At 36.5% G+C, this 13,832-nt stretch overlaps 1 protein-coding gene across 1 annotated transcript in view; it reads right to left on the bottom strand.

The window, feature by feature from the left end:
* The window catches only part of LOC148863461 (ARM repeat superfamily protein), a 62,372-nt gene extending 48,899 nt beyond the window's left edge, over positions 1-13,473 (bottom strand). The window contains exons 1-11 of the mRNA XM_088980365.1: positions 13,143-13,473; positions 12,553-12,614; positions 12,323-12,415; positions 11,796-11,967; positions 11,435-11,550; positions 9,880-9,966; positions 9,685-9,801; positions 9,514-9,577; positions 9,272-9,414; positions 6,544-6,591; positions 6,360-6,428 (exon numbers count right to left, since the gene is read on the bottom strand). Coding sequence (XP_088836491.1) covers positions 6,360-6,428; positions 6,544-6,591; positions 9,272-9,414; positions 9,514-9,577; positions 9,685-9,801; positions 9,880-9,966; positions 11,435-11,550; positions 11,796-11,967; positions 12,323-12,415; positions 12,553-12,614; positions 13,143-13,266 — 1,095 coding nt within the window. The 5' untranslated portion in view covers positions 13,267-13,473. The remainder of the gene's footprint in view (positions 1-6,359; positions 6,429-6,543; positions 6,592-9,271; positions 9,415-9,513; positions 9,578-9,684; positions 9,802-9,879; positions 9,967-11,434; positions 11,551-11,795; positions 11,968-12,322; positions 12,416-12,552; positions 12,615-13,142) is intronic.
* Between the last annotated feature and the right edge of the window lie 359 nt (positions 13,474-13,832).

The raw sequence follows: 13,832 nt of genomic DNA, 5'->3' as shown, positions 1-13,832 counted from the left end.
CCTTCTCACTAGGTTAGCTCTAGTAAGACATTTATTAAGAGATATAGTCCAAACTAGGAAGTTCGATTTAGTTGGACTGGTGGGATTCCACACTTGACGGTCAGGGAAATCAGGAATACCCCTACTACAGAGGTTAGAAACCAGAAACTTGACAGAGAACACACCATCTGAGTGCCACTTCCACTGCCACTTATCCTCTGAACTGTAATCCAGCTCTTGGTTCTGAAGACAGGTCAACAGACTCAAAACCTCATCCACCTCCCAATCAAAAAGGTTCCTTCTAAATGAAGGAGACCAAAGAGCTGAAGCGCCAGATACACTATAGCACTTTGCAACTAAAGCCTCTTGATCCGAAGCACATTGGAAGAGGAGAGGGAAGGAACCAGAAAGGGGTTCATCTGAGCACCAAGAGTCCTTCCAGAATTTGGTCCTGATAGCATTGCCAACTTTAATTGAGACCCCAGCAACCAGAGCTGAAAAATTCATCATTATCCCTTTCCACAAAGAGTTACCCCAGTTGGGAGGAGGGTCCCTCGTTCTCCAATTACCCCAATCCACACCATATTTGCTAGCAATGAAAAATCTCCACCAGGCATCATTTTCTGTTGCAAATCTCCAAATCCACTTGCAGAGGAGAGCAGAATTAAAAGATTTCAACTTCCTTATGCCTAACCCCCCTTCATCTCCGGGGATGCAAACTTGCTCCCAACTCACCAAATGCACTTCTTTCTCCTCTCAACTTCTCCAAAGAAAACTCCTTTGAAGTTTTTCAAGCTGATTTGCAACATTGTTTGGAATAAAGAAAAGAGACAGGAAATAGGTGGGTAAATTGGAGAGAGTACTCTTAATCAGAGTCACCCTACCCCCAAAAGAAAGGTATTTTGCCTTCCAAGAAGCTAGCTTTCTTTCCATTCTCTCAATTATTGAGTCCCAAATTGCAAAAGAACCACCACACACCCCACAAGGAGCCCCAAATATTTGACTGGAAGGGACTCAATCTGACAAGCTAATATACCAACACAATCTGCTAAGTTGGAAACCTAGCCCACTAGGATAATTTGGCTCTTGTTCCAATTAACTTTTAGACCAATAATCACTTCAAACCAAGATAAGATCCCAAGGATTAATTACACCTATGAAGGGGAGGCATCCACAAAGCATAATGTATCATCTGCAAATTGGAGACTATTCACCTTCTCTCCCCCTGGAGCAATTGCAAAACCTTCCCACTCACCGGAAACTACAGCCTTCTTACAAAATAAGGTGAGGATCTCCATTACACATATAAAGAGTAGAGGAGACAGGGGATTACCCTGTCTAAGACCCCTGGAACTATCAAAGAAGCCTATGGATTGTCCATTAACCAAAGCTGAGAACTTTGGAGAGGTGGTACAAACTTTAACCCAATTCCTCCATTTCTACCCAAAATTCATCTGTTGTAACACAAGATCAACACATCTCCAATTGACATGATCATAGGCCTTTTTAATATCAAGTTTGCAAATCAGCCCTTGGGAACCTTCTTTTTTCCTATAATGAATGAGCTCATTGGCAATGAGTACAGAGTCCAGCATCTACCTACCAGGAACAAAAGCACTTTGGTTATTTGAGATGACACTACCAAGAACCCCTTTCATTCTCTCAGCAAGAACTTTAGCTAAGACTTTGTAGAAGCTATGCAAAAGACCAATCGGCCTGAAATCCTTAATATTCACTGCACCTTCAATCTTTGGAATGAGGGTTATAAAGGTAGTATTCAAACTCCTCTACAAAGAACCCCTCTCATAGAAGTCCTGGAAAACATTCAAAATGTCTTGTCTCACCACATCCCAAGATTTAATATAGAAAAGGTTTGTAAGACCATCAGGCCCTGGAGACTTCTCATCAGCCAACAACTTGATTGTTGCTTTTATTTCCTCCTCTGTGAAGGGTCTTTCACTAAGAGATGATTGCACATCACTCAACTGATTAAAAGGAAGGGACCTAGGAAAAGGTCTGAAGAACCAAGACTCCTTGTACAACTTTTTATAAAAAATGGTAGCCACCGACTTCATATCTGCCTTAGAGACACCCACCCTGCCCTCTCCCTCCAACCTGATAATTACAGAGGCTCTAGCTCTTGCATTTGCCATTTTGTAAAAAAAGTGTATATTCCTATCCCCCTCTTTCAACCATGCCACTTTAACTCTTTGCCTCCATTTGATTTCTTCCAACACTGCCAATTTATCAAACTTCATCTTTGCCTGAGATCTTTTTAGTCTATGCTCCTCAGAAATAGGACCCAACTCCTCTACTGAACCAATTTCCTTTATGGTACTCAGAAGAGCATTCTTTTTAGTAATATAAACTCATTTTTCTCCAATTTCCAAATCTTTAATCTTGCTTTGATGGCCCCCAATTTTTTTGCCAGAATAAAAGAACTGGTACCCAATATCTGCAGATCATCCCCATATAGACTTCAACATATTAATTAATTGTTTCTTTTAAAAGTTTAATACCAATTATTTAATTATCTAATTATATAAGTATTTTTTAAGTATTATTTAATTATAATTATTTTTGTTTTCTTATATTATTAATATACTTATTATTTAATTACCTATTTAATTATTTTATTATCTGGTAATGATTATTTTATTATTTATTCAAAATTTAATAACTAATGTTTACTTACTTTTATTAATTTTTCTTAAATAACTATTTACTTAAAATTACTATTAATGCATTTATTAAAATAATTATGTCATTATTTATTTTAAATATCCAATAATGATTATTTAACTATAAAACCATTATTTAATATTTATCTAATAATATCATTAATTAATTAATTGTTTCTAAATAATTAAAATATTTATTATTTCAGTTAATAAAATCCTTATTAAAAGAAGCAATTAATTGAAATACCTATTTTAATTAATTAATTATTAAATGCTCTGTAATTTAAAACTTATTTAAATATTTATCAATTCCATATTTATTAATCATTTTGTACTCATTTAATTAACTGTTAATTGATTTATTAATTAATTAAACAAACTTCTCCATATTCAATGTTTATTAACCACTACTTGAATCTATTTGGAGTAAGTACCTTCCAGCCAAGGTCATCAGCTGAGTTGTTCTCTTCCTGATCAAAGATCAATGGAAGAAGAAAAGCAAGAATAGTAGGGAGTTGTACTCCTTTCGCTGTGCTGGGTTATTTGGAATGAGTGGAACAGGAGTTTGTTTGAAGACAAGTCCAAAAGTATTGAGGTGCTAGTGGCTTTAGTTGGGCATTATGTCTCGTATTGGGCTCTGGTGCTCCTTGAGTTTGAACAGATTGGCATATCAGATTTGGGGGAGAACTTTTGGAATGTGCTTGAATTTCAGATTTAACGGTCACTAGTTTGTATTTTTTTTATCATTAGATGCTTTGTATTGATGAGGTGCCATCTTGTCACCTCTTACTTTGTAGCCTTTTTCCTTATTAATAAATTTTATTTTATTACTCTTCAAAAAAAAAGCTTTATTAGATAATGAGAAAACCATATGTGCAAAATGTTCAGCACCCCCTTTCAATTTTCCGTATATACAATTGTTGCCACTTTTTTGCCCAAAAGAAATGATCCCTTGTTGCCACTTTGCTTGGTCAAAGTGTCTACCAAGCTGTTAGCCTACCTGTTAATCCAAATGCATGTGGCCTTCAGCTCCCATGTCAAAAACCTGATATCTTTCATTATATAACAATGCTACCACATACATTGAATGTTGCTTCTAATCCACCACATACCACCTTAGACTCCCTTTCCTCTTTTATGTCGCAAAGACATACTTCTCCCTATCCTTAAGCCTTGTAGTACAGTCATTAGTTCTGCCTTCAATGAATTGCCTACACCAATCAACACAGAAAATTGCAATGGTATTCCCTCTAACATCTCTAAAAGCCCCTCCTATTCCTGACAGTCCAGGATTTTTGAAGCTGCACCCATCAAAGTTCAATTTCAGCTGCCTTGTCCTTGGTGGCTTCTCCTATCGGTTGATCACCCAATTTCATCCTCTAATGTCACCTATTGAAAATGGAGCAAACAATTCCTTGGATTTTGCCCAGCATCCAACCATCACTGTTATACTTTCAACAACAACCTCTTTAATTGTTGATCCCTCTTTGAAGATCCTTTTGTTTCTTTCCTCCCATGTTGACGATAAAATAACCTCCCTACTGCATCTCTAAAAGTCTTTTCCCTCTTGGCATGATTTGATTACTTGAAAATTAGTATCAAACAGCCCAGCTACATTTGAGGAATCCATCTGCATCCAAAAAGAGAAATAAACCATACCAAAATGCTATTCACAAAAAGCACATGAGATCACTGTTTTGAAAACTGGACCAGACTGGATGGTCAGACCATTCAACCCGGGAACCGGTCATGGCTCCAGGTTCAGTTTTGGACTGGACCACTTTTTTACAAAAAAAAAAAAAAAGTATTGAATTAGTCAAACAACCACCAACCCGGGCAGTCGAACCACTAAACTATTCAACCCCACGGCAGTTCGCGGGTCATATTTTGTGGTATATAGGGCATCAAACAGGTTTCCAAAACCCAGATCCGACCTGATGTGCCTCATTACCTTGTATTTATTTAATTCTGATGGTATTTCTCATTATTTAAAAATATTTTATGGTACATTTACAGAATTTATAAATATTTTATGTTTTTATTTTATTTATGACATCACAGGTCAAACCACTCGACCTGGATGGTTGAACCACTGACCCAAAAAATGGTGGCCAAAGAGGTTCTATTTCCAGGTCAGTTTTCAAAACCTTGCATGAGATACGTAAATGGTGAGTGGACTCTCCACAAGCAAAACAAAACAAAAATGGGAGGAGATGAACCAACCTGGTCTCTTTTGAAGACTTTCACGTTAGTGTTAATTTTCAAGTGGAAGACACTCCCAGCAAAAACCCCTATCTTAGGGAGAACTAGCCAACTCTAAATCTCTTTCACTAGAAAGGCTATGAAGAAGAAGAAGAAAAGACTTGAAGAAGAAACAAAAAAGAACGCACAAGAAAAGAAAATAAAAGAGGGGTCAACAGTTCAAATACTGGCATCCAATCTAGAAGGCTCAAGCCTCAAGGAAAACATAATCCAATGACTTGAGTAGTGCTATGACATCAGGAGTTTCAAAATTCCTATTCCCCAAAGTCCTAGATTATCCCACTAGGAGAGAAAAGGAATTTGATTAAGATTCATGATGATGATGATGATGATGACGCATCATACATGAATTAACTAAACATATTCAGGAATCAGGAAGAGGTACCATGGTGCTTATTGTTTGCTGATCACAGTGTATTAATTGATGAAACTAATGAAGAATTAAATGCAAAATTTGGTCTATGGACAAATACCTTAAAGACAAGAGGTTTTAAAATAATAAGATTAAAATAGCAATCATCCTAATGCTATGTAAAATTAATAAGAATAGGAGGCAAATCAGAATACACTTAGGATTAGAGACCAACAGATAACTCAATATGACCTCTTCCGTTACCTTGGTTCGATAATTCATAACAAGGGGGAGATTGAGGAGGATGCTGCCCAAAGAATTAGAGTAGGATGAGCAAAGTGGAGTTAAAATGAAATTTTTATTAATGGTTTTAAGGCCAGAAATGTTGTATGGAGCAGAATGTTGAGCAGTCAAGAAACAGCACATCCAAAAACTTTAGTGTGGCAGAAATGTGTATGTTGAGAAGGATATGTGGAAAAGCTAGAAAGGATAGGATTAAAAATGAAGTCATCTGAAGGAACCTAGGAATAGCTCCAATGCGTAATAAAATGAGAAAAATTAGACTAAGATGGTTTAGTCATGTGCATAGAAGATCATCTACAGTCCTAGTGATACACCTCCTTCCCGATTGACTTTTGAATTGGCTAGCTCCTTAAAAAAGCTTTTTAAAAGGCCCAAGTTTCTCACCCTCTCCTTCACCCCCATCCTCACAAAAAAAAGAAGGAATGATCTCATCTGACTTGTTGAATAATTCAGCCACAATCAATTAAAGAATAAATGGCATCTACTGTTAAAAGAAGAAAAATGGTACCATCACTCTTTCACTCCCTACCCTCCAAGCCCAAAATTAACCCACATTGTTTACCCTTGAAATTAGGTAATCATCTATAAGGGTGAAAAAAAGGGGATAGGGGTCCCCTTGCCTCAGCAGTTGGTTCAGAGTGGCTATATGCAATATGCCAAGGCTGATAGTCTCCAATTTTGTGGCATAGAATGGTTCACTAACATAGGCATCCTTAGAAAGACAAACTTTCGCACACATTATGCAAAGTTAAAATGGTTTACAAACTAGAAGTTAGAAATACCTGTTGCTCTGTTATCTGCAAAAATGGAATAGTATAATATACCAACTCTTTGACATTCCTCATGATGACCTTCAAAATTTCAAGACAACATTACATACAGTAAAAAAGTAACCATGAGAACTGAAAAATGTGGGGGAAAACAGGAGACTGAAATATATTGATTGAAGGATAAACCAGAGCTTACCTTCACCAATTTAGAGCTACCCACAATGGTCAACAAAAACTCAAATAACTGCAAATTAATGAAATAATGGAAAGCATAAGAAAGTAGAAATAGAAAATAAAAGATTGCTGGAATCTACAGAATTGATATTGAATCAAGATATTAGAATAAGCACCAATAACTTAAAAGGGAAAATTACCAACTTGTAGTGCATATGTTATATTACAATTAAAATGATAAATAAATAGAAATGAAGAATGAGCAAGGTATGATGTGAACATGAAGTAGGCAACAGTTGCTGAGTGCATTTTGTGTAATAATTGCCAAATGTTGGAATATCCCTCCTAGGTTCCAACCACCTAGTGCAGTCTAAGCTAGGAGGCTGCCTACCAAGCAAAATGGTAATTGTTTTCCTTGTGCAAACGAAGAAAACAATTTACCCATCAGATTTTTCAGAAACAACAACACTTGGGATCAGGAGAACAATAACCCATTAAGACCTTAAATTCATCCAAAGAGATATACTTATCAACAGAGGATAAATAGCAAGACCAACTTATTCAACAAATAATAAGTTGGTTGCATTTGGTAGCATGGAGCAAACTTCTAACTGCTAAAATTTTGCTTTCTAGTGGCTGGGGGTTCATTTGGTGGCACGTCCAAATCCACCATCTGACTTCCAATAATCCATCAAAATAATCTATGACAGAAGCACCCCCAAACATGGTAGGAGGTTGTTAAACATCTTTAAGACAGATGCCCCACAACAATTTTCTAATTGTATCTTGTGTGCCACATATTATGACCATAGAATTTTTCTTATTCTATCTCTAGTTGTTTCCAAAATATATTCTATTTTCAATAATGGTTATCAAATTATAACTACAATGTTTTTCCTTTGTTTTCTTACTTCATCAGAGAATCCCTCCGGTGTTTTAAAAGGACAAGGGCCATTTTGTGCCCGAGGTGCAAGGCAAGGTGTACACCTTTCTGAACCAAGGCACAAAAATGCAAAAAAAAAAACAAAAAAAAAGCTAACATTTTCAAAAAAAAAACGCAAAATATTAAAAATATTAAATGCATTATTAACTAATGATATAAACTTAAATTTTAAAATTAAATGTTTAAAAACAACTATTATCACAAATTAAAATACATAAACATAACATGTAAAGCATATTTAAAATGAAAATTAAAAAAAAAAATCAAGCATAACATATAAAACATATCCAAGCATGTAACCTCTTAACCTATTATTTTTTTCCCAATTGCATTACTTTAAATAGCTAATGTGATGTTAAACATTATGCATTCATGATTCTATGAATTGCCTTGATACCAAACCCCTCAAGGCAAGCCCAAACAAGTCCATATCAGGGTCTTAAATTCTTAATCCCTATAAAAAAAAGGTTTCATACTTTTAAGTGTCTTAAAAATATCTTTTATTATGATGAATGAATGAACAACATTAACAAATATGGGAATATTTTTGAAGCTTCAGCTTGATCAGGGACCGGGGATGGAGCCCCTGGCCTAGCTTCTAAGCACAAAAAAACAGAAAAAAAGTGCACAGATTTTCAAAAGGTGTGCACCTGAGCTTAAGCGCAAGGCAGACCAAGTTGTGCCTTTTGAAAGTGTTGCACCTGGGACCTAGCTGAGGTGCATACCCTAAAATGTGCCTCACCTGTGCACCTAGGCATGCCTTAGGCACGCCTTTTAAATCACGGAATCCTTCAACTTATTTTCCATTCTATTTTTTAGTTGAAAGACAGAAATTTTTGTAGATGTTTCTTGAATGTTATTATAGATGTTTCTTGGATGTATTATCCAGTATAGATCCATTAACATGGAACACCCATTTTTATGTACTTTAATAAGGAAATTTTTCATTAAAAAGAAAAAGAAATACAAAAGAAAAGTGATAAGATATCACCCGACAGAAAGGCACAACCAAAAACCCCTACAAAGATAAAAACAAACCCAGAACACAACCAAAGCCACATATAGACAAAAGCCAAACTCTACCAGAGTTTGGATTTGCATAAATTGTTAAAATGTGTTAACATTTTCTTATGTACTTGAATTTGCATAAATCATGGTTTTGAAAACCAGACCGGAAACGGAACCGCTTTGGCCACTGGTTCCTGGGTCAAAAGGTCCAACCATCTAGTTCAAACCGAGGTTGGACGGTTTTGGGGTCCAAAACCAGGCCCAGACCTATGGTCGTTCCCAGGTCAACCAGTCCGGTCCGGTTTTCACAACCATGGCATAAATTGTTAAAATGTGTTAACATTTTCTTATGCACTTGGATCCTATTTTTCATCCTTGATCACCTAAAGCCCCTCTTTCAACCCACAAAGCCCAGTTCAATTATCAGAAACACACACACACAAACAAAGCCAACCACCAGATCTTAAATTGATAGGACCCACACCCCATCTTACATATATAACTATTGCCTCAAGACACAACCAAGCAATCATTAGACAACTACCTTAAGTGCATCACTATGAAAGTCAACATCAAAATTTTGCAAAATAAATTATTAAAATTGTTGCAAATGACACACTGAATTGGAAATTAAAAACTTAAGTTCTGTATATGTCCATGCAATACTGTCAGGATCTATATGTTGGCATGCCAATCAAGGTGCCCAAGGTGATAAGTATCAGGCCCTTCACACTTTGGTTTGGCAATGGTGCATGATGACATATCCAGTTAAAATAGCATGTGATACAAAAATCAATACCTGGATGACAAAGGACTCAAGGCTTTTTTCTGAACCGTCTGAATCATATCTTCCCAAATAGGGATCATCCAAACCTTGAATTGATGATTGCTCGTAGACTTTTAGAGATGACACAAATGTCTGCCACAGAGGTGTCACTATAACTGCAACAAAATGGATTTGCACTGGGTCTGTATATGACAACCTAAAAATCCCAACAAGCAGATAAAGTAAAACATGGGCTTTTTTTCTTTTTGGCATACCAGAAAACTCTGATTCTGTAAGGCTCGGGAAATTCTGAACAAACTGATTCAAACATTTCAACACCTGGAAGTTGAAATTTCATGATATCAGACTTTCATCAGCAGAGTGTTTATACTCTTTAGCAAAATAATAATATTAAGTTTCTACAGACCAAAAAAAAAACGATTTACCTCCATCCTGATGCTCCAATCATCAGGATCCTCAGACTGTACAGGAGGTTGTAGTATAATGGCGAATTGTTCCATCCATGATCTAAGCATCGGCAGCATCAATGCACTGGTTTCACTCTGAACAAATAGATCCTACCTCAGATATTTCATTAAAGAATAACCAAATCAAACCAAATACCAGAATTCACATGATACCTTATACATGCCACTCATCACCCCCAGCATGGAAGTACATGAGTGAACTATTGAAAGTGCCTTCATGCGCAAAGGCTTGTCATATACCTAGAAACAAAGTATACATAAGTTAAGAAAATAAACAAGGTAAAATAAGCCAAAATACAGATTGGTATCTTCTAATGTTTGAGGAAAAAACATCTTGTACGATAGGAAAGCAAATCATAGATTAACATGGACTGAGGTGGCTCTCATGCAAAGGAAATTCCTAAAGAGATGCAAGAGGCTTGATGTTATCACAATTCAGTTCAAGGTTCAAAATATTGTTACGTATCGGCCGATACATATAGTATCGTGTCATGGCCTTCCCAATACGCCCCCTACAGGGGGTGTTTCGGGTCAGACCATGGTTCAGAGGGTAGCCGGGCCTTAAACTGACCCCTCAAAACAATATTTGAAAAAAAATAAAAAAAATGCACCGATACAGGCCGATATGCCAGTAAGGTGTATCGGCCTGTATTGATACTTTGAACCTTGGTTCAGTTCATGAAATTCTCAATGAACTTTTAACATAAAAAAGGGAAAAATAATAACATATAAATTAAAATCAATAACAATTAATAGAATTTGTTTAACTCAGCATTCACCCAAAAAGAATCCATCATATTTCTTTTTAACAGAAGATAGAAAAAATATCAGTATCTTGCAACAGTTTTTTAATACAATCTAAAGTTTCTGCCTCTTTTGTTACTAGGGGAAAAATAGATGAACAAAAAGAAAGAATATTATATACCCAACAAAAAAATCAAAACCAAGTATAGTTATTATAGCCCCAATATACACAACACAGTCCCTTATGCTTCTTTTTACTATGTTAGTATATATAGGCTATAGCATCCTTCATTGGATTAATCTACCTCTTGGATCCAAATTGGGCTTCTAGCTTCATTTGATTGGTAGAAGTAGAATTAACTTCTAATCTAGTGAGAATAAATGTTTCCTTAGCCTCTGGTCTGTAGGCTTGTTGGCTTCGCTTCCTCTGCTTTAGAATATGCCTATGCCTATGTTTTTGGGCCTATGGAAGCTTAGCAATGTTTCCATTCCCTTGCCCCCTGTAAAACCACTAACTAAATAATATTCATAATGCCCTTTTGCTAATAGCCTAATAGGAACTCCCTTATGCTGCTCAGATAGGACCCTATCAAATGAGCCCCTTCAATCTTTGGAAAAGCACTTTCACTTATGATCTAAGTTCCTAAGGTCTGGTTTGTTTGCAGTGCAATTTCATTTGCACTGATGCAAAAGTATGGAAAATTAGGAATGCAAATTCTGATTTACTTTTGTTTTAGTTTTTGCCTTATTTTATTTGTTGGGAATGCAGATGCAATAAAACAAAACCTGAAGCAAAGTAAGGTAAGACCCATAGCAAAAGGGAACCAGACATTGCACTCTTATGCATTTGTACTAGTGCAAATGAAAATGCTCTGCAAATAAATGAAACCTAAATCTTAGGTTATATGTGTCTATGTATAGAGAGAGGGAGGGAGGGAGGGTGGAAGAAGGAGAGGGAAATAACCTGGGGAGATGATACAATCGAATGCAAGCATGGGAACAGAACAGGCACTAATGTTGGTACTACAGTATCATCCAAATCACCAGAGAGAAGAGCCAAGCACCTTAGACCTCCATTCACTGTAAAAAAAAATAATAATAATAATGACTCAATAAGCAAAAAAAAAAATGAAATTGCTCTAAAACAATTTTAAAAAGATAAAACCAAATAGCACAATTTCTTCAAGAAATAACCAATTGGAATTTTGAGCCAAGTTATTTTCAGATAAACTGGCGATGAATTTTCAGTCCCTGCAAATGCCATGCACGGTTCTAAACTTTTTGAATATGACATACAATTAATAGAACCCTAGCCAAGAATTTACCTCCATGCATTTTGGTCTGGTCACCAATCAACTTCAAGAGGAATGGCAATAAGTCAGGCCAATCCTCCGGCCAATCATAGTGAGCAATGGATGCTACAGCCATTCCAACTGCTGTACAGATTTTTCCATGAGGATCATCCAACGACAAGATAAGAAGCTGGCGTATAACTGCCTGGCATTGTTATGTTGACTGAATAAGTTATGGCACAACAGAAACAATAATGAAGAAATGAAAGTAGCAACTGGAAAAGAATCAGTGATCTATAACATTTGCATCTAGTTACCAAGAAACAATCTCGTAGTCTAAATGATAGTGTTGAAAAGTGATTAATGAAGAAAAACATGGGCATTAATCAGAGAGGGAAACAAACAAGCAGAGGCATACTTACAAACCTTGCATAAAGGAAAAGGCTCTCAGTAGAAGGTTATAATATAAAAATCTAATGTAAGTATAGAATGACAAAAATCATAGGTCGATAGATTTCAAACATATTAATTAGAGATGAATCCTAAAATATCTGGTGGACCTTTTCTTCCCTTGAGACAACCGGATGCTCAAAGGTCTCTTCACCTTCCTGCCAATGTTTTTTTATGAATTGCTTCAGAAGGACTGCAGCTAGGTGAAAATATGTTAAGCGTAAAACAACATATGTTGTTCATGTCCTCATATGAACTCTTGCAATTTCTAATATAATAGGGAAATTTAAAACACACACACACACAATAAAAATATGATTAAGATGTGGCAAAAGGATATCTGGCGTAATCCCAACGGAAGCTCCTTGTTTACAGCTACCTTGGATAAAGCACCTCCAAAACCTGCAGAAAACAATTAGCAACTCACCAATTAGTACTAGTATTAGTTACCATGCCACCCTACCGCATCTTTTGAGAAGGAAATTGCAACCATAAATAACGAATACAGCATATGTAAGAATCATAGTTCTCCCAATAACGGCATCTGCATGTGCTTGGATATGTGGAAGTGGCTTCCGAAGGGTGAGTGGCAGTCGGTGTGCCTAAGAAGCAGTAAGAGAGACTCTTACTCCCTACCAACATACTCAGGAATGGAAGAAATAAACGTCTAATTTCTCAGTTGTAACCGACCGCTACAGTACACTTCGTCTCAGGCTCAATTTAAACACAATTAACTCCCAAATTGCATAACTTTCACGAGAAAAAAGAAGTTCATATAGCCGAGAAAACGATGCAACGAAGAATAAACACCTAACAGTCCAATAAAAGCAAATGAACATCGCATCCAAAAGATAACACGTCCTCGGATTTATAAAAAGAAGAAGAAGAAGCGAACAAACAAAACAAACATGTGAAGTTCATGAAATGAACCTGGTTGCAGGGACGCTTGATTGAGCGATGCTTCAGCAAAGGATCTGACCTCTTGGTTTGTATCCAGTGTCGCAGTCAAGCAGTTGAGCAGCCATTGCTGATCTTGATCAATTGCATTCGCCATTGAAAAAATAAAAAATAAAAAACAAGGTTTTTTAGAATGTTTGTTTTAGTGTTCTCTTTCTTCTTTGTCTGTGTTCCCGCTGTTAGTCGAGTGTCTTACGGGGGAAACCAGATGGACTTGACTGCTTTGAATTTGGTCTATATATAACGCTTTGGGGAGAGAGCGGCACAGGTGAGGCGCATTCCTGCTCCCAGACAGAAGATGCATAGGGTTTTATGTTGCCAAAGATCGATGCTTTTATTTTGCGCGTGGAGTGCGTAGTTGATTAACCTGCGCCTCCGATTGACACTTTTGGCGCGCAATTATTTAGCTTTTTTTTTAATTCCTTTTGCACAACGAACACAGTTAGCACTACGACTTGAGCCGGGTAGGCCCAGGCTCGAGCAACGAGGCTGGATGAGTAACTTTCCACAATAAAATCACAATTTTAATCATTCCCACATCCACATCGGGTTACAATTTTGTAGTTGAGATGCTACCAATATACGGTTAGGATGTGCTGTGTGGCGCATGTGAAAATTCAATTTTAGACTTCAAAACCATGTTACGGAAGTTGGGATCTCCTA

Source organism: Nelumbo lutea, chromosome 3 (genome assembly GCF_056320005.1).
Source record: "Nelumbo lutea isolate HS-2025 chromosome 3, American lotus-T2T, whole genome shotgun sequence".
NCBI classification, from domain to species: domain Eukaryota; kingdom Viridiplantae; phylum Streptophyta; class Magnoliopsida; order Proteales; family Nelumbonaceae; genus Nelumbo; species Nelumbo lutea.
The sequence above is the reverse complement of the archived record's forward strand: the minus strand, read 5'-3'. Positions and strand labels throughout refer to the sequence as shown.